The sequence below is a fragment of the Hemiscyllium ocellatum genome, chromosome 9, assembly GCF_020745735.1.
Source record: "Hemiscyllium ocellatum isolate sHemOce1 chromosome 9, sHemOce1.pat.X.cur, whole genome shotgun sequence".
Lineage (NCBI taxonomy): Eukaryota > Metazoa > Chordata > Chondrichthyes > Orectolobiformes > Hemiscylliidae > Hemiscyllium > Hemiscyllium ocellatum.
Genome location: NC_083409.1, coordinates 74,263,464 through 74,285,985, shown reverse-complemented (window position 1 = coordinate 74,285,985; position 22,522 = coordinate 74,263,464). Strand labels below are relative to the sequence as shown.

Sequence of the window (22,522 nt, the reverse complement as noted above, 5' to 3'; positions counted from 1 at the left end):
GTTAGAATTCTTTAAGGAGGTAACAAGCAGTTTAGACAAAAGACAACTAGTGGACATAATCTATTTGGATTTCCAGAATACATTTGACAAGATGCCACACAGGAAGCTGCTAAATATGATGATATTCAGGGCAATGGTATAAACAAATTATTGGTTCACACACACAAGACAGAGTTGCAAGTAACAGGTCTTTTTCAGGATGGAAAGGCATAGTATCTGAATGTTCTTGTACAGATAGTTCTTTATAACGCAATGGTTACATTCTTGTGCGTCCCCACATTATACAAAAAATTGTGTTTTAGAAATAGTGCTTAAAGTGTTGATGGTGTAATTGCATTAGAGCCAACACATGTTTTAAAAGTTTGCGCTTTAGAAACAGTGTCCCCAATTCGTCAGTCGTGTTCCAGTGAATTCCCATTACCAGAATACATATTCTAACAGAATGACCTGCACGAGACACCTAGAGTATTCTGTATAAATTTGATCCCTGCATTCAACGAAGGATATACTGGCATCAGAGGCAGTTCAAAAAAGGTTTGCTAGGATTATTTCTGGGATGATTTGGTTGACTTACCAACAACAGCCAAACTGGTTATATCTTTAATCATTAGAGTTTAGAAAAATGATTTTGGTGAAACACATTCTGAAACAGATCAACAGGGTAGAACGTTGAGAAGATGCTTACACTGGTATGGAAATCTCAGACAAGGAGGCAGTTACAGAATAAGGGATCTAAAGCTGAGACACAAAGGAATTCCTTCTCCCAAAAGGTAGTGAAAGTATAGGATACTCTATCCAAGAGTGTTTTAGAAACAAGATCACTGGATATACTTAAAGAGGTGATAGTTAGATTTGAAGAGTTGGTAAGATAAAGGAGTTGAAGCCTAGGGCAGATCAGTCTTGATCTTGTTGAATTGAGGGCAGGGCTTGAGAAACCAAATGGCCTCCTCCTTCTTCTATTCCGTGCACTGTTACTGACGTTAATTAATATTAGATTGTACATCCCTGATGGAATGCTTTCTTTTTACAGCATTTCCAGGGTTTCACAAAGGTCTTGAACATTTACTTTCCAAACAGCATTTATTATTTCTGTCAATACTTTCAGAAATACTCCTTGATCTCAGACAGTCATCAGCTCTTTTAATAAAGACACTAAATAAGCATCAACTATGTACCTATCCAATACTCTTGGGGATTAAAAGCTATAAAAATCTCACTGTTGCTTGCATTTAACTTTGGACAAAATATACCTGCAATCCTGATGCTGCTAGGTATTGGATTTTGAACTTCACTCTGATTGGAGGTTTTGCTTCAGGTTCTTCTGCCTCGACACTCGGCAGTCCCAGATGGGCCTTCATCATAAATTCCTTTCCTCCCTGAAGCAATAATGCAAGGCAATAGTAACAATGGATAACTTGAAGGTTAATTTACAGTATGTATTTTGTGTATTAAGAAGGGCAAAGCATGGGTTTGGTTACAATTTCAACAGTTGTGACTGTGATCCTGATGTGAAGAGGTCTGGAGCACAGCAGGTCAGGCAGCATCCAAGGAACAGGAAATTCGACGTTTCGGGCATAAGCCCTTCATCAGGAATGAGGAGAGTGTGCCAGGCAGGCTAAGATAAAAGGTAGGGAGGAGGGACTTGGGGGAGGGGCAATGGAGATGCGATAGGTAGAAGGAGGTCAAGGTGAGGGTGATAGGCCGGAGTGGGGTGGGGGCGGAGAGGTCAGGAAGAAAATTGCAGGTTAGGAGGGCGGTGCTGAGTTCTAGGGAATCGACTGAGACAAGGTGGGGGGAGGGGAAATGAGGAAACTGGAGAAATCTGAGTTCATCCCTTGTGGTTGGAGGGTTCCCAGGCGGAAGATGAGGCGCTCTTCCTCCAACCGTTGTGTTGTTATGTTCTGGCGATGGAGGAGTCCAAGGACCTGCATGTCCTTGGTGGAGTGGGAGGGAGAGTTAACTCTGGGAAATGGGTGTGGATGGGTTACTCTTCAGAGGGTTGGTGTAGACTTGTTGGGCCGAAGGGCCCGTTTCCACACGGTATGGAATCTAATCTCATCTAATCTAATCAATGCTTGTTTGGTGACGCAAAGAAAATAGGTTTAATCTTGCCAAAATTTAATTTGAATCCCTCAATCTAGTTTTAAAGACTGAAAGTGCATGATGGTGTAGAACACTGGAATATGACACATGACATTGAGTGGTAAGGATGCCAGTTAAACCCTCCATCATTTAGTTCTCCTGAGTTTCCTATTGTCATCAGTTTCAGGAAAAGAGGAAATCATTCTCAGTTTGATTTTATGATCCATTAATACCTAACTCAATACCCAGAACTGACTTTGATGGTATTGTCCAGCCTTACCGGCCCTACAAAAAGGATTAGAAGATTTTCATGCATTCAGAAAAGTAGTACTATGAACAAATGTTGGAGGAATATGCATGAACAAGTTGTTTTATGTAGTAAAACAGGAATGACTGATACCACTTACTAATATACATTATTGACAGCTATGGTGGCCAGGAATTTTTAGTTAAATGCATTCAGAACAGCGCTGCCCCTTTTCAAATAACTGGCAGAATGTTTTATTTTTAAAGTTACAGTTAGGCTTTGTGACTGTTTTCTGAATCATTAAGTGCTGGGAATGAAATTATTGATGGATGGCAAAAGTCAATAGTTGAATAAATACTTTGATCATGGTTTGTTGCAGCAAGATCATTTCTCACAGAGCAATAGGGACCATCTGAGAAATAGAAGTATAAAGATTTTATGGATTTCCACAAGGACTCGGTCAATAGTGCCACAAAAGGTGACAGTAAAACTAAAGCGGTTTGCAAATTTTCACAGTAACGAAGAATTTAATTCAATGTTAGTTGACACACAAATAGAAATAGATCCTAAATCAGATCTATAACACTTCAGAAATCTAGACAAATATGGGAGGCTACATTTTGGATAGGCAAATCAGGATACAACTTATGCACTTAATGGTAGGGCCCTAGGAAAGATATTGTGAAACTTGAAAGGGTTCAGAAAAGATTTACAAGGAGGTTGCCAGGGTTGGAGGGTTTGAGCTGCAGGGAGAGGCTGAATAGGCTGGGGCTGTTTTCCCTGGAGCATCAGAGGCTGAGGGGTGACTATATAGAAGTATAGTATCCCTACAATGTGGAAACAGGGCCTTCAGCCCAACAAGTCCACACTGATCCTCCAAAGAGTAACCCACCCAGACTCATTCCCCTACCTTACAACTCCACTCCTGACTAATGCACCTAACCTACACATCCCCGAACACTATGGGCAATTTAGCATGGCCAATTCACCTAACCTGCACACTTTGGATTGTGGGAAGAAACCACAGCACCCAGAAGAAACCCATGCAGACACAGGGAGAATGTGCAAACTCCACACAGACAGTTGCTCGAGGCTGGAACTGAATCCAAGTCCCTGGCGCTGTGCTAACCACTGAGCCACCGTGCCACATGACGTTTATAAAAAACATGAGGGGCATGGATAAGGTAAATAGTCAAGGCCTTTTTCCCAAGATAGGGGACTACAAAACTAAGGGCATAGGTTTAGGGTGAGAGGGGAAAGATTTAAAAGGGACCTAAGTGGCAACCTTTTCACACAGAGGGTGAACTGCCAGTGGAAGTGGTGGAGGCTGGTGCAGTTACAACATTTAAAAGGCATCTGGATGGGTATATGAATAGGAAGGGATATGGGCCAGTGCGAGCAAATGGGACCAGATTAATTTATCTGTTGGCAAGGATGAGTTGGACAGAAGGGTCTGTTTCAATGCTGTACGTCTCTATAACACTATAACCATTATTCCTCACAATAGCCTCAACTTCAGTTTTTTTAAAACTATAGAAGTCACAAAATAGGGACCAGGTGCTTCTCTAAAAGGGAATCAAAGGAAGGCTATGCTCAAGTGGTTCTTGCTGATCGCGGGAATTATGTTGTTCTGTTTCTGAATGTCGATGTGCAAAAGGTTCTGTATAAAATTGTCCACACACAAACCTAATTGACCAGGTCTTTCACCCTTGGAGTAATGGGTTCAATTTAAAACATGCAAACAATAAGCTTTCTGTATTTAAAAATGGAAAGGATAGTTTATGTTCACATTTGCCCTAAACATTACTATAGAAACCATGTTTTTCTGACTCTCTTATGCGCACGTACAACCACCCACCAATAAAAGGTAAAAACAATGACTGCAGATGCTGGAAACCAGATTCTCGATTAGTGGTGCTGGAAGAGCACAGCAGTTCAGGCAGCATCCGAGGAGCAGTAAAATCGACATTTTGGGCAAAAGCCCTTCGTCAGGAATAAAGGCAGAGAGCCTGAAGCATGGAGAGATAAGCTAGAGGAGGGTGGGGGTGGGGAGAAAGTAGCATAGAGTACAATAGGTGAGCAGGGGAGGGGATGAAGCTGATAGGTCAGGGAGGAGAGTGGCGTGGATAGGTGGAAAGAAGATAGGCAGGTAGGACAAGTCATGGGTCCCCTGAGATGGAAGTTTGGAACTAGGGTGAGGTGAGGGAAGGGGAAATGAGGAAACTATTGAAATCCACATTGATGCCCTGGGGTTGAAGTGTTCCAAGGCGGAAGATGAGGCGTTCTTCCTCCAGGTGTCAGATGGTGAGGGAGCGGTGGTGAAGGAGGCCCAGGACCTCCATGTCCTCGGCAGAGTGGGAGGGGGAGTTGAAATGTTGGGCCACAGGACGGTGTGGTTGATTGGTGCGGGTGTCTTGGAGATGTTCCCTAAAGCGCTCTGCTAGGAGGCGCCCAGTCTCCCTAATGTAGAGGAGAATGCATCAGGAGCAACAGATACAATAAATGATATTAGTGGATGTGCAGGTAAAATTTTGATGAATGTGGAAGGCTCCTTTAGGGCCTTGGATGGAGTTGCAATTCCTGCAGTGGCAGGTGTGTAGGTGTAGGTGTGTGTAGGTGTAGGTGTGTGTGTGTGTGTGTGTGTGTGTGTGTGTGTGTGTGTGTGTGTGTGTGTGTGTGTGTGTGTGTGTGTGTGTGTATAGGGGTGTGTGTGTGTGTGTGTGTATTTGGGGGGGGTGGGGAGTGTGTGGCTGACCAGGTAGTCATGGAGGGAACGGTCTTTGCGGAAGGTGGAAAGGGGTGGGGAGGGAAACATATCCCTGGTAGTGGGATCTTTTTGGAGGTAGCGGAAATGTCAGCGGATGATCACCTCCAAAAAGACCCCACCACCGGGGATATATTTCCCTCCCCACCCCTTTCCGCCTTCCGTAAGGCCGCTCCCTCCGTGACTACCTGGTCAGGTCCACGCCCCCCTACGACCCACCCTCCCATCCTGGCACCTTCCCCTGCCACCGCAGGAATTGCAAAACCTGCACCCACACCTCCTCCCTCGCCTCCATCCAAGGCCCTAAAAGAGCCTTCCACAGCCGAAGTTTAACCTGCACATCTACCAATATCATTTATTGTATCTGTTGCTCCCAATGCGGTCTCCTCTACATTGGGGAATTGGATGACTCCTAGCAGAGCACTTTAGGGAACATCTCCGGGACACCCGCACCAATCAACCACACCGCCCTGTGGCCCAACATTTCAGCTCCCCCTCCCACTCTGTCCAGGACATGGAGGTCCTGGGCCTCCTTCACCGCCAGACGCCTGGAGGAAGAACATCTCATCTTCCGCCTCGGAACACTTCAACCCCAGGGCATAATGTGGGCTTCAACAGTTGCCTCATTTCCCCTTCCCCCACCTCTCCCTTGTTCCAAACTTCCAGCTCAGCACTGTCCCCTTGACTTGTCCTACCTGCCTATCTTCTTTTCCACCTATCCACTCCACCCTCCTCCCTGACCTATCACCTCCATCCCCTCCCCCACTCACCTATTGTACTCTATGCTACTTTCTCCCCACCCCCACCCTCCTCTAGCTTATCTCTCCACCCTTCAGGCTCTCTGGCTTTATTCCTGACGAAGGGCTTTTGCCCGAAACGTCAGTTTTACTGCTCCTCGGATGCTGCCTGAACTGCTGTGCTCTTCCAGCACCACTAGTCCAGAACCCACCAATAAAATACTAGGTTTCTTCATAAAGTTTGAAGTTTTCCTGAAATCGAGAGATAAAATTGGAAATATTTTCGTTGAAATGATTCCTCTTTAATGGCAATCATCTGTAGCCAGCTGTCAAACTGCCCCCAATAAACAGGCTTGACTATTAGACAATATATTTTATAGTGGACTTACTTGAATAGAATTTATAGACCAGATGATAACACTGTCCTCAGGTACCCATTCTATGCAACCTTTAGCTGTATTGAACTTTGGAGATGAAGCATCGCTGGGGACAGGGATGATGATGGCAACGTCTGTAGCAGTCAGACGATCTTTGAATTTTCCTTTAACCTGCAACATCATAAATATAGTCAACTGGAGAGGAACTTTCTTTCTGTGTTGTAATTGATACATTTAGGTTTGGTCCAACTTTGATTGCTCAGGTAATTCACTGACCGTCACAAACCAATAAAACTCTTTTCAATCCCTGACCTTATTAGGTTAGTTACAAAGCATAATGCATGATTTTTTAAAAAATAAAAGTGTTATAATTAAATAGTTATATATTTGTCATGTTTGGGATAGCATTTTTAAACTTAGAGTAATGCAAAGAGGATTGTATTTCAGTCAGCTTGGATGAAATAAAATAGAAATTGCTGGTGAAACTCAGCAGGTCTGTTAATGTTTCAAGTCTGGTGGTTCTTCACCTGGACTGAGTGGATCTATCAGTAATTGCAGTTTTCGTTTCAGATATTCAGCATCTGTGGTTCTTTGTTTTATTTTAGTAAGCCTGGATGGTTTGATGGTTAGTGATGAAAGGAAGGCTAATATTGTTTCACTGGGAATAGGTACATGGTACTTATGTGTTGAGACAAAGGCTGGGTCTGTGGAAACAAAGTCCCAAAAAGGTACTGGTGTTGTGCTTTTATCTTACATTACTTGTAAGCTGAAAGAGTAAAGGTCAATTATAACTGATCAATCTTCCAACTTGGATACAAGGCTAATAATGTCTTTCATGATGCCATGAAGAGTAGGCCTGAAGGAGCCATTCATAAAACTCTGTGCATAGGATTTTCCTAGAATAGCTATGCATATCAGAAATAGCTCTTTATAGTCTACCAGGATCTATCAAAGAGGGAGACGCTAGGGGCCATAAAAGTCTCAATAGTTTGCAATGCAAGAACAAGGGTGGAAGCTCACATTCAGACTGAAAAGATCAAATTTGAGGAGAGTTCAAATGTCGCTAGAAAAATGTACCTCTAGCACAAGCTAGGTTAGTCTCTGCGAAAATAAAACCTCATTGCAAAACAGTTCTAAGACCATCAGTTAGCACAATGAGAAAAGAACAAGAAAAAAATAAATTAGATGCTAAGAATCACTTCAGATTGATTCTAGGAACATTGAACATCTACATTCAGTGCAAACTAACAAGTTATTTTGAGATCTGGCTAAAACTAACATGAGCAGTATTTAATTCTTTGGTTCAAAGTATAAGTTGTCTAGTTTATCTGACAGTGGTTGGGTGTAATTTTCACCCTTGGAGTGATGGGTTCAATTTTAAATATGCTAACAATAAGCTTTCTGTATTTAAAAATGGAAAGGCTGGCTTATTGTATACATTTGCCCTAAAGGTTACTGAAGAGACCATGTCTCACTGACTCTCTTATACACACGCATGCACACACACCTACCTACCCACAAATAAAAAATAGATACGGAAAATAAAAATAATACTTCTCAAAAATGGAATCAAGTTTAGTCTCTATTGGAGCGCTGGCAGGTTGTGGCTTTATAGTTTAGTCAATGAAATTGCAGAGATATCCCAGCAGTTGCAATCTACCAGAGTTTAGATTCAGAAATAAGAATGAATATGGAATACAGAGGACAGAGAAGGTCTTTGTTTCTTTTTCAAGAGGCTTCAGAGAGGTACTTTAGCTGTCCAATTAACTGGAAGTAGCCTGATCGCTCTTTGCAGAACACCTATCTCTTTCTCATTGAAAGCTGTGTCGTGCTGTTATTTTATTTTAAAGAAAAGATGGAAGGATGGTCACTACATCATCTCATGTGGACAACCTACAAAGTCAACTTTTAGATAAAGCTTTGGAGCAATTCTTACAGTGTGTTACATGTTCTCTCATCTGCTGTGTGGTCCTTGCATCTTAATGTTTCCTATCAGTTCAACATTCTTTAAGAACATTAAAGTCAAATTGTGAGTAGCCATTGAACACTGATGTGTTTCTCTTGTCTAGAGATATCTCCTTTCGTTTCCTCGAGGGACAGTGGACTGTTTGAATCCACTAGACGAGCCAGATGATCCTAGAAATGCATTTTGAATCAGGTTTTTAAAAAATATTTAGTCCAATTTAAAACAAAAACATTAAAAATACAGATTAAGATACATAAAACATCGTGAAAACATCATCATGACAAAACAAAGATAGTGTTCTGTCAGCAGTGTTTGAGATGCTCATCATGTCTTAAAACTTGAATTCTTGACGTGCCGTTCTATTTATTTTTACAACTTATGATCACTATGGATACAGTTAGTGTCAATCCACTGGTTGAAACTCTTGTCTATGATTGCTGTCCAATTACTCCTCCTGGAAAGCAAGTCAAATTTGGAGATGTCGCCTTGGTGCTGGTGATGAAGAATGATCCCCAAAGCTATGTGCTGTAGGCAACCATTGCATATTCTTCAATAGGAATGGCAAATGGCACCTAAATGGTCAAATATAACGTAAGGCTAGGGAACAGACATAAACAGTGACAATTTAATTAAATGGCTTTTCACTTCACAGCATATTGCAACTGAAAGATCTTGGCTATAGGTACCTCCTTGAAACTAAGTGTGCAATACAATATGTAACTGCAAGAAACATAACTACTTGTTCTTTATTTTGAGCTACATTCAAAAGACAGAATACAAAATCCATGAACAAAGCTGGGCAGATACTATTTTATGTATTGATTTATTCATAAGATTTGGCCATTGTCAGCACCTATTGCCCATCACCAATTGTTTGTAAGATGATTGTGGTGAGCTGCTCTTTTAAACCAGTGGAGTATAGGTAGACTCAGACTGCTGACAGAGAAGGAATTCCAGGATTCTGACACAGAAACAATGAAAGAATGGCAGTATATTTCCACATTGGCTTGGAGGAGAATTTGCACCTGGAGGTGCTCCCTAGTATCTGCTGCCTTTGGCCTTTGAGATGATAGAGGTCACAAGTTTGGAAGGTACAGTCCAAGGAGCCTTGGTGAATTTCTGTAATGCATCTTGAAGATGGTACACACTGCTGCCACTGAGCATCACTGGTGGAGAGATTAAATGCTCCACCAGTTAATACTGGAGGTGTTAGGGAGCCAACCAAATGGGCTGTTTTGGCCTAGATGTTGCTGGCCTCCTTGAGTGTTACAGGAGCTACACGTTTATGGAAAGAGAGAGTTCCATACTCAGAGTCATAGGGACATACATCATGGAAACAGACACTTGGCCCATGCTGACCAATATCTTAAACTAATCTAGTCCCATATCACCCTTCCTATTCGTATACCATCCAAATGCCTCTTAAATGTTGAAATTGTACCAGCTTCCACCATTTCAACTGGCAGCTCATTCTGTAAATGTGCCACCCTCTGCATCAATAAGTTGCCCCTTAGGAATCTTTTAAATTTTTCCCCCCTCACCCATGCCCTCTAGTTCTGGACTCCCCCACCCCAGGGAAAACAGTGTCTATTTACCCTATCCAGGCCCCTCATGATTTTATAAACCTCTATAAGGTCACCCTTCAGCCTCTGATACTCCAGGGAAAACAGCCTCAGCATATTCAACCTCTCCCTATAATTCAAACCCTCCAACCCTGGCAACATCCTTGTAAATGGGCGGCACGGTGGTTAGCACTGCTGCCTCACAGCGCCAGAGACCCGGGATCAATTCCCGCCTCAGGCGACTCTCTGTGTGGAGATGGCCGTGTCTGCGTGGGTTTCCTCCCACAATCCAAAAGTGTACAGGTTAGGTGAATTGGCCATGCTAAACTGCCCATAGTGTTAGGTGAAGGGGTAAATGTAGGGGAATGGGTCTGGGTGGGTTGCGCTTCAGTGGGTTGGTGTGGACTTGTTGGGCCGAAGGGCCTGTTTCCACACTAAATAATCTAATCTAAATCTTTTCTGAACCCTTTCAAGTTTTGCAACATCTTTCTGATAGGAAGGAGACAAGAATTGCACACAATGTTTCAAAAGTGGCCTAACCAATGTCCTGTACAGTCTCAACATGACCTCCCAACTCCTATACTCAATACTCTGATCAATAAAGGAAAGCATACCTTCTTCACTATCCTATGTACCTGAGATTCTGCTTGCATGGAATTGTGAACCTGCACTCCATGATCTCTTTGTTCAGCAATACTCCAGGATCTTAATGTTAAGTGTATAAGTCGTGCCCTCATTTGCCTTTCCAAAATGCAGCACCTCACATTTATCTGAATTAATGTCCATCAGCCACTCCTCGGCCTCTCTGATCAAGATCACATTGTGCTCTGAGGTAACCTTCTTCGCTGTCCACAACACCTCCAATTTTGGTGTCATCTGCAAACTTACTAACTTTACTTCCTATGTTCACATTCAAATCATTTATATAAATGATGAAAAGCAGTGGACCCAGCACTAATCCTTGTGACACACCACTGGTCACAGACATCTTGTCTGAAAAGCAACCCTCCACCACCACCACCCTCTGTCTTCTACGTTTGAGCACGTTTTGTATCCAAATGGCTAGCTCTCCCTGTATTCCATGAGATCTAACCTTGTTAATCAGTCTCCCATGGGGAACCTTGCCGAACACCTTACGGAAGTCCATACAGATCACATCCACTTCGCTGCTCTTATCAATCCTCTTCATCACTTCATCAAAAAAACCTTAATCAAATTAGTGAGACATGATTTCCCATGCACAAAGCCATGCTGACTATCCCTAATCAGTCCTTGCCTTTCCAGATACATGGAAATCCTGTCCTTCAGGATTCCTTCCAACAACTTGCCCACCACTAATGTCAGGCTCACCGGTCTATAGTTCCCTGGCTTTTCCTGACCACCTTTCTTAAATAGTGGCATCATGTTAGCCAACCTCCAGTCTTCTGGCACCTCACCTGTGACTATTGATGATATAAATATCTCAGCAAGGATCCCAACAATCACTTCCCACAGAGTTCTAGGGTACACCTGATTGGGTCCTGGGGATTTATCCATCTTTATGCATTTTAAGACATCCAGCACCACCACCACCTCTAAAACAGACATTTTGAAAAATGTCATAATCTATTTCCTCATATTTCATATCTTCCATTTCCTCCTCCACAGTAAACACTGACACAAAATATTCATTTAGTAACTCCTCCATCTCCTGTGGTTCCACACATTTGTTACCTTGCTGATCTTTGCGGAGTCTTTTTCTCTTCCTAGTTACCCTTGTGTCCTTAATGCATTTATAAAATCCCTTTGGAATGTCCTTAACCCTATTTTGCCGAAGGTATCTCATGTCTTTTTTTTTGCCTTCCTGATTTCCCTCTTAAGTATACTCCTACTGCCTTTATACTCTTCTAAGGATTCACTCGATCTCTGCTATCTATACCAGACATATGCTTCCTTCTTTTCCTTGATCAAAACCTCAATTTCTCTAGTCATCCAGCATTCCCTACACCTACCAGTCTTGCCTTGCACCCTAACAGGAACATATTTTCTCTGAACTCTTGTTATCTCATTTTCAAAGGCTTCCCATTTTTCAGGCATCCCTTTACCTTAAAACATCCGTCCCGAAATCAACTTTTGAAAGTTCTTGCTTAATACTGTCAAGGTTGGCCACCCTCCAATTTAGGATTTAAACTTGGAGATCTAGTCTATACTTTTCCATCACTATTTTAAAACTATTAGAATAACGGTTGTTGGCCTCAAAATGCTCACCCACTGTCACTTCGGTCACCAGCCCTGACTTGTTTCCCAAGAATAGGTCAAGTTTTGCAGCTTCTCTAATAGGCACATCCCTCTACTGTCTCACAAAATGTTCTTGTACACACCTAACAAATCCCTCTCCACCTAAGCCCTTGACACTATGTCAGTCCAAGTTTATGTGTGGAAAGTTAAAATCCTTTACTATAACCTCCTATTATACTTATAGATAACTGAGATCTCCTTACAAATTTGTTTCTCAATTTTCCACTGACTACTGGGGGGTCTATAGGATAATCCTAATAAAGTGATCATCCCTTTTGTATTCCTCAGTTCCACCCAAATAACCTCTCTGGATGTATTCCCAGGAATATCCTCCCTAAGAACAGCTTTAATTTATCCCTTACCAAAAGTACTACTTCTTGCTTTATATCCTTTCTGTAGCATTTGTATCCTGGAACACTAAGCTGCCAATCCTGTCCATCCCTGAGCCACATATCTGTAATTGCTATGATATCCCAGTCTCATGCTCCTAACATGCCCTCAGTTCATCTGCCTTCCCTGTTAGGCCTCTTGCATTGAAATAACTGCAGTTTAATTTATTGGTCCTACCTTGTTCTCTGCTTTGGTCCTGCCAGCCCAGATTGTTTGACTTTATCTTTTTCCCAACTGTAGCAGTCTCAGACTGATCTCTTTCTTTCCTATCTCCCTCATTCCCCACTAACTGGTATAAATCCTCTAGAGTAGATCTAGCAAACCTACCTGCCAGAATATTAGTCCCCTTCCAATTCAGGTGCAATTTGTCCTTCTTGTGCAGGTCAATTTTACCCCAGAAGAGATTCTAATAATCCAAAAATGTGAACTCTTCTCTGCTACACCAGCTCCTCAGCCATGCATTCATCTGTTCTATCCTCCTGTTCCTAACCTCACTAGCTCGTAGCACTGGGAGTAATCCAGATATTACTGCCCTTGAGAACCTTCTTTTTAAATTCCTGCCTAACTTTTTATATTCTCCCTTCAGAATCTCATCCTTTTTCATTCCCATGTCTTTAGTTCCAATGACATCCTGTTGGTCCTCTCCCGTTTGAGAATATTCTGCACTCTCACTGAGGTAGCCTTGATCCTAGAACCAGGGAGGCAACACGTCATTCTGATTTCTTGCTGCCAGCCGCAGCAACGTCTGTACGTGCCCGTGACTAGAGAGTTCCCTATCACAATCGATCTCTTAGAACCTGACGTACTCCTCATTACATTAGAACCTGTCTTGGTATCACAAACATGACTGTTCATGTTACATTCCCTGGAGAGTCCATTCCCCCCCTACATTTTCCAAAACAACATTATTTGTTTGAGATGGGATTGCCACAGGGAGACTTCTGCACTACCTTCCCCCCCTCTTACCTTTCCTAGCGATAACCCATCTACCTGATAATCTGCAGCTTTTTCTCCCTTCCTAAAACTGCCATCCATCACATCCCCTAGCTCGTGCAAATTCCTCATTGCCTCTAAATGCCATTCCAACAAATCCATGTGATCTGCATGTGATAGGATTTGCAACCAAAGACACTTCCTGCAGACATGGAAACATGGTAGCATGGAAGTGTTCCTTAATTTCCTACATCTGACAAGAAGAACACATCACTCTACTAAAGGCCATCTGTGTTCCTTGACTTGTATTTTGTAGTTGATGGACAGACTTTCAAGAGCCAGATAATGAGTTACATTCTGAAAAATTTCTAGCTACTGCTCTTCTCCTGGAGCTGCAGTATTTACATAGCTGCTCAGATCAGTTCAGTCTCTGCTCAATGGTAACGCACAGGGTGTTGACAGCAGGGATTTGGTGATGATAATGGCATTAAAAGTCAAAGGGTGGCATTGCATTCCCTCTTATTGAAAATGATCATTGCCTGGCACTTAAGTGATAATTAATATCCTTGCCACACATCAGCCCAAGCTTATTGCCCAGGTATTGCTACATTTTAAGTGAATTGCTTCAGTAGTTGAGCAAATAGTGATAAAAATTGTGCTATCATCGCCATACAGTCCCACTTCTGACCTTCTGATGGACGGAAGATCATTTTGATGAATCACCTGAAGATGGTGGGTCGTTGGACACTGCTGCAGGAGTTCCTTGGGACAATGTCCCGAGATGTTTGAATATAAACTACAGCTATCTTTCTTTGAGCCAAGTATGATTTCAACTAACAGGAATTTTTCCTGCCGATTCCCACTGACTCTAGTTTTGCCATGGTTACTTGACAACATACACCATCAAATGCTGCATAGATGTCAAGGGCAGTGACATGCATATCATTGGAAGTAACGCATGTCAATTCATTTATTTCACAATTCACAATAATGTAAAGGGAATTAAGGAGAGAATAACGGTGAACAGAACTTTCTTTTAAATTAAAGAATATTTAATTATGAGTTTTCTTTTGACACCATCAGGTCTCTTTTTCTGAGCTTTATAACCATAAAAGGACTAATTAAACATTCTATTTATGCCATAAACCAAACATTCCTTTACTTTCCAATCAATTTCTTACCTTTGCTGTGATTTCTATTCTGCTGTGTGCGTATCTCTGCACATTTGCTTCAACAAACAGATATGGTTGGACCTGAACAGACATACACACATCAATACAATACATTCTCAAGCAGTTTCTTCAATTAACTAAATAGATTAAATTAAGTTAAATCGAATGCTATTTTCCTATAAATATTTGAATCTATAATGTTTGTTATATGCACATATCTTTCATTCGTTCTGTTGGAATTTTGCAACAAATTAATTGCTCTTGTAATGACCAATTCGGTTACTACAAGAGGGAGGCCTGGATTTTTGCGACCAAGGCATAGCTTACAAAAGAAAGGTCCTGACTTGCTGGGCCCACCTCGGTAGAAATGTTGCAATTTCTGCTCCAGCTGTGGGATGGAGTCAGGCCTGCTGACCCCAGAAGCTGAGCTTTGGTGGATAGAAAGATGGCTGAGTGCCAAAATGGGCTGACATCATTTACCATCTCAATTTAGTAAGACTCAAACCCAATGTATTGAAGGCAGTTAGGACCCTCTAGCCCTCACCCTCAGATCCTGTCAACTATATGCTTTATTTGTTCTGTATATAATGTGCACGGGAAAAATGGTATGGGAATCATTGGTGGGGTGGGAAGGGTCATGGGTTGGAATTGAGGGTGCGTGGGGGTAATGGAAGGGCCGTTGAATTTGCCTTTCAGACAAAAGTTCCTAAATCCAGGCTAGTGTACACAACACCTCCAAGGGGGCATGGATTATGATTGATGGAGAGGCTGATCTAGTTCCACATACATTCTAGGGCTTATGAGACGTGTACCTGCACAATGAAGCCATCTAGGCTGCAAGTGCAGAGTACAGGCTCACAACTTGAATCACTGAAAACCTGGGCATTGGCAGTGGAGGTTGCAGTCCCAGAACTGGGTTACCACTTGTAATTTTAAATTGGCTCAGAGTCAACTCCATGAAAATGCACATCCAAGGCTTTGCAGTTATGAGCTCAGACAGCATCTCAGTCAATAATATTGTTCTTGTATTACTTTTATATCAGAATAAGACCCAGTAATATGTGCTGTCATATTAATAAAATTGGATCCCAAATATTAACAGATGAGCCTTTCACCATTATGTTGAGACCAGCATTTAAATCTAAACATTCTCTTAGGTATTTGAAGTAGCAACAATCATCATTAGATTGCCACCCCATTAATCTTCCATCTGACTTGACTCATATTTATTGGCATTGGCAGGTGTGCGGAGTAGGGGGGAGGTGACAACTGGGATAGAGGATCAGTGACAGTAACTGAAAGGTCAGTTCTGGAGTTCCCAGCAGTTGGACCAGGTCCTTACCACCTAATAACCCTGGAGAACTTTTTGGGTTATTCAAGAAGGAATTCCTGACCTAATTTAAAGTATGTGAACACTGTAAAACAAGGTGATTTAACAGATCAGAAGCGGTGTACAGGGATGACCAGGTGTCGCACTCAGCTTCGCACTGAGCTTCCACTCAGCTCCTGATGCTGAACAGCCACGAAGAGGACCTTCAACACATCAGCATTTGATGATAACATAGAACATAGAACAATACAGTGCAGAAAAGGCCCTTCAGCCCTCGATGTTGTGCAAACCTGTGATCTATTCTCAGCTTGTCCCCCTACACTATCCCAAAATCATCCACGTGCTTATCTAAGGATTGTTCAAATCTCCCTAATGTGGCTGAGTTGACTACATTAGCAGGTAGGGCATTACATGCCCTCTCAGTTTACAATCTTTGAGCACAAGTAGCCACTGCAATCGTACCACATTTGTGGATGGAATTACCTGGAGGTTGGTTGGGTGCAGACCAGAGTGGAGATGGAGTGGGAGAGGGGAAAGATGGTGCAAGAGTGTGTAGGCAGGGAGGTGTTGCATCAACCCAAGATTGCAGATGGTAGGACACTTCCTTTCACTGTGTGGCAATTTCAGGGGGCTTTCTTGCCAATGTAAATGGTGTTTAATCAACTTGCAGGAGTTTTTTTTTCGAAGAGCTAATAGAAAGAGTCTACAAGGGCAATGCTGTTGATGTGACAAGAGTGGACTTCCACAAAATGCTCAATATAGTGCCACACAACAGACTTATGAGAAAAGTTATAGCTTACAAAATAAAAGGGACAGTAGCAACATGGATAAAATATTAGCTGAGTGATAAGAAATAGAGTAATGGTCAATGAATCATTTTCAGGCTGGAAGATGCTTTGTAATGGAGTTACCCTTAGTTTAGCATTGGGACATTTGGTTTTCTTGATGTATAGTAATGATCTGGATCATGGCGTGTGGGAGGCAGGTTCACAGTTTGCAGATAGTATGAAACTTCAAAGCATTATAAAGGACAGTTGTAAAACTTCAAAAGGACATAGACAATTTGGTGAAGTGGGCAAATGAAGTGGCAAATAAAGCTCACTGCAGAGAAATGTCACATGTGACACAGGGAAACAATACTAAATGGGATCCAGGAGCAGAGATGCCTGGTCTATGTGGTTACAGATCATTGGAAGTGACAGGACAGGTAGAGAGAGCAATGAGTAAAGAATACAGTATCCCTAGCTTTTATTAATAGAAGCATAGAATACAAGAACAAGCGTGATTTTAAACATGCACAAGACCACTCGTTAGACCTTACCTGGAGTATTGTGAACAGTTTTGGGTACCAAACCATATGAAGGATGTGAAGGCAGTGGAGAGAATGCAGAAGAGATTTACAAGGGATAAGAAACTTTATTTATGACAATAGATTGAAAGGTTGAAATGTACTTCTTGAAGAGAAAGTGATGAACTGATGAAATTTTCATTATTAAGGATTTGACAGTAGACAGGGACAAAACTGGTCCCACTCAAAAAGCATCAAGTGATTTGCAAAAGAAGCAAATGCAATGTGGGAAAGAACTTTTTTCACACAAATGGTTCAGGTCTGGAATGCACTGCATGAAAACATGATGGAGGTAGGTTTACTAAGGCATTCAAGAGGGCATTGTATGATTATTTAAATAGAAACAATTTTCAAGGTTGTGAAGAAAAGACATAAAAATGGCTTAATTGTCATTAGAAGAGCCACTGGAGTGGGCTGAGTGGCCTCTTTCTGTGCCATATCTCTTCTGAGATTGTGTGTTCCTGACCCCAAATCAGCCTCATCAAGAGTGGCCTGTGGGGGTACTGTCATGGCAGTAATCTGCCAGCTATATGTGTACAGGTATATTGGTTAAGTAAAGATATTACAAGGACAAGATAGATATATAGCAATATGATATGCCACAAATTCATTGAAGTTCTTTCACATGCCCAGTTCTTTTCTCGGATACATCTTTTGTTTGTTATACTGCATATCACTATTATAATATACTAATAAAATTATTCATATCTTACTCGACTGGTGACTCGATATGACATCAGCTCAAAATCCTTGTCTGGTGGGATGAAGGAGATGACACGTTCATTTTCAAAGCGAGACAGCCGAACGCAAGAATGAAATTTTACGTCCTCAAAGTCCACCACATTTTCTCCTTTAGAGCAAAAAGGGTTTATTGATGAGGATTGAAGCTCTTAATTCATTTATCTATGAGTGAAATGCTGTTAAATCAGTTTAAATTGTTTTTAAAATGAAGCAATTTTACACAACATGAGTTTCAACGTTTCTGGCAGAAATGTCTTCTTGGACCTGGATCATTATATTATATAGGTATTTGGATTCCAGAGCTGAATATATCGGTCTATTGATTTCAAAACGTATAGCTTTAAAATTGAAATGTAGCTATGAAAATAAAGTTCTTTCTAGTACTATACTATGATAGAAATTACATTTGCCAGCCAACAACCCAGTCTAAAGGTTGGTCAGAAATTACTCGACACCAGGTTTATTTGAAATCACAAGCTTTTGAAGTGCCTTCACCTGAAGGGGCAGTGCTCCAAAAAGTTTGGGCTTCTTTCTCTAAATAGAAAGCAGGAATTTTCAGCAGTGCTTCGCCCGAGGCCCACTGAAGATGTTACTAGTAGGGTGACGAAACGTCTGGAAATGAACCTTCCAGCTCAGCAAGCAAACCTACATCTAAAACCTCAACCTGAGCTACAAATCTTCTCAAAACTCACTAATATCTGGTGTTGCTTTTGGCATGTCCTGCTGCAATCTTTATTGAAGCATGGTTATTTTCCCAATGTTTTGAGAATGGTTGGGGGGGGGGGGGGGTGGAATATGAGGGACTGTAAGAGTGTAGATTGTATTCAATTCTACTGATGGCTCACCGTGCCTCATGGATGGCCAGTCATCAGCCACTTAACATAGTGGTAGTACCACACAAGCAATGGAGTGTACCCAGAACTTGAAGATAGAACAATGGACAACACAGTGGTCACTCCTATCCATGTTGTCATTGACAGATGCATCTGCAACAGATTAGTGGAGACAAGGTCAAGTAAACTTTTCCTTCTTGTTGGCTCCCTGGCCAATTGCTGCAATTCCAGTTTAGCAGCCATGTCCTTTGAGACTCAGTCATGTTTGACTAGTGTTGAACTGGACAGGAAGAACACATCACAAGGAATTCCAGCATAATTTACTTTACTTTGTGGAACAATGATCCATCAAGTTAACATTTTCAGCTGTTTGGTTTTGATTGCGGTAAAACTGTCTGGTGATAGTCACTTCAAGGTGAACAGTTAATACACTGCAAGAGAGCGGCATCTTAAAACAGAAACAGGCCCCCACAAGGAGACAGGTGGGGCAAAGCTAGAGGACTGCTGTACTGAACCAGGCTCTAAGAGCCACAACCTGCAGTATCATAAAAGTGAAACAAAGGGGCCATCACTGATTCCCACAACCTGTTATGACCCACCAATGCAAGCAACCTCCAACATTCAATTCCAGAATATACTTATATATTCATACACAGGGACCTATCCTCTTTTAAGCAAATGGAATTTGTCTATATTGCGCATTTATTGAATTAAACAATAACATTGGAGAACAGCACCTTCCTGATGCATTCTCCATAGCAACGCCTCAACCAAAGCTGACCTGCCAACCAGTCAGCATCCTTTCTTGTGCAGTACAAATTGTTGCTCGCCTTGAAATTGGCCATTCTTGTGCCTGTCCTAGTAAGTGCAGGTAAAACAAAGCTTCAACAACTAGATTAGATTAGATTACTTACAGTGTGGAAACAGGCCCTTTGGCCCAACAAGTCCACACCGACCCGCCGAAGCGCAACCCACCCATACCCCTACATTTACCCCTTACCTAACACTACGGGCAATTTAGCATGGCCAATTCACCTGACCCGCACATCTTTGGACTGTGGGAGGAAACCGGAGCACCCGGAGGAAACCCACGCAGACACGGGGAGAACATGCAAACTCCACACAGTCAGTCGCCTGAGTCGGGAATTAACCCGGGTTTCAGGCGCTGTGAGGCAGCAGTGCTAACCACTGTGCCACCATGCCGCCCACAAACAGGGTATGTGAATGGGAAAAATTGTAAAAATGTTGCTCTTGGGAGACATTCTATGCCTTTTAAATTACCATTTTCTTTCATTTCATGTTGGATACTTACTTGGGTTCTGGTTGAAAAGAGCATTGTCGTTAAAACATAAAGTGACTTCGGGCATCCCACTCAAGCAGCAGTTTATCAGAATCTGTCCCAAAATCTCACTGTGAACCACACAGCCACGAGTATTAACCTGTAAAAATTCACTTTTAGATTTCTGGAGTTCTTCAGAAGGCTCGTTAATGTTACTGTTTTACTGATGGCTATGACTTTATATACGTTTGGAGTTATGGAGATGAGGACAGTTTCCATATCTCAAACCATGGTAGTGATGCAGCGGTGGTGACAGGATTAAAGAGTTAGGCTGGCAGGGAGCAGTGTGCAAGTGAGGAGACAATAAAAGAGAAAGCTGGAGAGGGCACAATGTGAGACAGTGAGAGGACTAAAGATTGAGCTTGATAAAGAGCAGCACACAGAGAGAGGTTAAACAGCAAGCCTAACAGGGACAGTGTCTGACTGGCTTGAGGATTAAAGAGTGAATACAAGATAAACCTGTAGTAGAGTGAGAGGGAACAGTGGGACACAGTGAGGGGGAAGTGGTCACCCCAAAGGCAGATGGGGCTAAAGGCAGTAGCTGATTGACCACCTGGAAGGGTAGCAAAAGGCAGACAGCTTTGGAATCTTTGTGCCACTCTCAGATACTGACTGCTGGAAGTGACAATACCCTGAAGTGGTGCAATCCAGACAATGGCATCATTGGGCTACGTAGGAAGAAATAGCAAAGCATAGAAATGTAGTGTTTATGGAAGATTTCAGAGTTAGAGGAACACACAAAACAATTCTGTAAACAACTGACAGCTCCCTGTGTCATCTGTGTGCTAAGGGGAGGGGCATCACAGAGAGCATGCAGAATATTCTTCAGAATATGCAAGATGAAGGGACTGAGTTAAAAGTTGTTATACATGTTGGTAACGATGACAGAAATGGCAAGAATAGGAATATAGGAATGGGAATATGCTATTCAGTCCATTAAGCCTGCCCCACCATTCAATAAAATCAATGTCGTTTACTCACTCCATAACTCTGCATGCCACTCATAACCATAGGTGTATGAATCACAACCTCAAACATACTCAAAGACTGAGCTTTCATCGTCCTCGGGTAGAGAATCCCCAAGGTTCACAACCCTCTGACTAAAACTATCTCTCCTCAACTCAGACTCAAGAGGCATCCTTTTCTTTTGAAGTTGTTCTAAACTTTTTGAAGGTTCTGGACTCACCAGCTCAGAGAAAACATTTTAACTGCAATTTCCATGTCTTTTGTTAGCCAGCTTTGGAATTTCAACCCTGAAGAGTTGTGGAGGCGGAGCCATTGAAGATAGTCAAGTCTGAGAAAGACAGATTCTTGGAGTATAGAGGACTTTGGTTATGTGAAACAGGCAGGAATGAGAAGTTGAGGCCAAGATCAGATTGGCTATGATCTTATTGAATGGGAAAACAAACTCTGGGGGCTGTATGGCCTAATTTTGCTCCCATTCTTTCACATTCTTATTGAGTTCATCATTTTAACCAGGCAATGTCGGTACATTTAACTCAACTGTTCTATATCAATACCCAAGGTTACCTTCCAAAGTACGCACTAACCAGGAAGTTAATAGATTCAATGATATCCATGAAAAGTTCATTCCTCCGATACTTGATCCCTTCAGATCTCCAGGATACTGCATTGGTGACAGCAGCTGGGGGCTTAGGTGCTCCCTGCTTCAATTTGTAACCTTCCTGTGTAATATATCTGTGTCAAACCACAAAATGACAGAGATGAAATGCTTTACACATTTTCAAACAGAATGAACTATTACAATAAACATTTGCTTTTATAGTGCCATTAACTTAAAAATGCCTTAGAGATTACAATGAATAGGAAAAAGGAGGAAAAGGAATAGATAAGTGAAACGATGCTGAGCCATGGATGGAGAGATGATAGTGGTTAGGACAGAAACAAGTTAGAAAGCTTGGGTTTCACAAGGTTTCCTCGTAAGTGAGCAGAGACAAAGAATTGTATCAAGGAAGATCCAGAAAGTGGATTGAAGCAGCTGATACTCTGAAGTTTTAGCAGGAGGAGGGTTGGAAAATGCAGAAGAGGTCTTAGTTGAGAAACTGAGGAGTGAGGTGGGGAACATAAGGCAAAGTGACGATCTAAAAAATGCTATAGAACAACAAAGGACAAGTAACCAAATCAAATTTGTTTATTTTTCTCCAAATTGGAGCCTGGTGGATGTCATTTGGTTATCTCTTCCATATCCAAATCTGAATGAGAAGAACTCTGTTTTCAGCAGAATAGAGATTTAGATTTAAGGGGAAACATTCTGTCCATTTCCACCTTTATGTGCTAAGGGGTTCTTTACAGTGTACTGTTTTTAGAAAACACATTCAAGTTCTCTTTTATTCACTGGCTACATCCCCTCACCTTCTCACTTCCACCCATCAATGCTTGCGTTTTCCTCTTTGTATAATATTG

General features: G+C 41.9%; 1 protein-coding gene across 1 annotated transcript in view; it reads right to left on the bottom strand.

Annotated features, from left to right (window-relative positions):
* LOC132818769 (AP-1 complex subunit mu-1-like) overlaps positions 1-22,522 on the bottom strand; it is a 53,278-nt gene that overhangs the window by 6,000 nt on the left and 24,756 nt on the right. Inside the window, exons 5-10 of the mRNA XM_060829839.1 lie at positions 21,649-21,796; positions 20,072-20,198; positions 17,899-18,035; positions 14,517-14,588; positions 6,220-6,378; positions 1,251-1,376 (exon numbers count right to left, since the gene is read on the bottom strand). Coding sequence (XP_060685822.1) covers positions 1,251-1,376; positions 6,220-6,378; positions 14,517-14,588; positions 17,899-18,035; positions 20,072-20,198; positions 21,649-21,796 — 769 coding nt within the window. The remainder of the gene's footprint in view (positions 1-1,250; positions 1,377-6,219; positions 6,379-14,516; positions 14,589-17,898; positions 18,036-20,071; positions 20,199-21,648; positions 21,797-22,522) is intronic.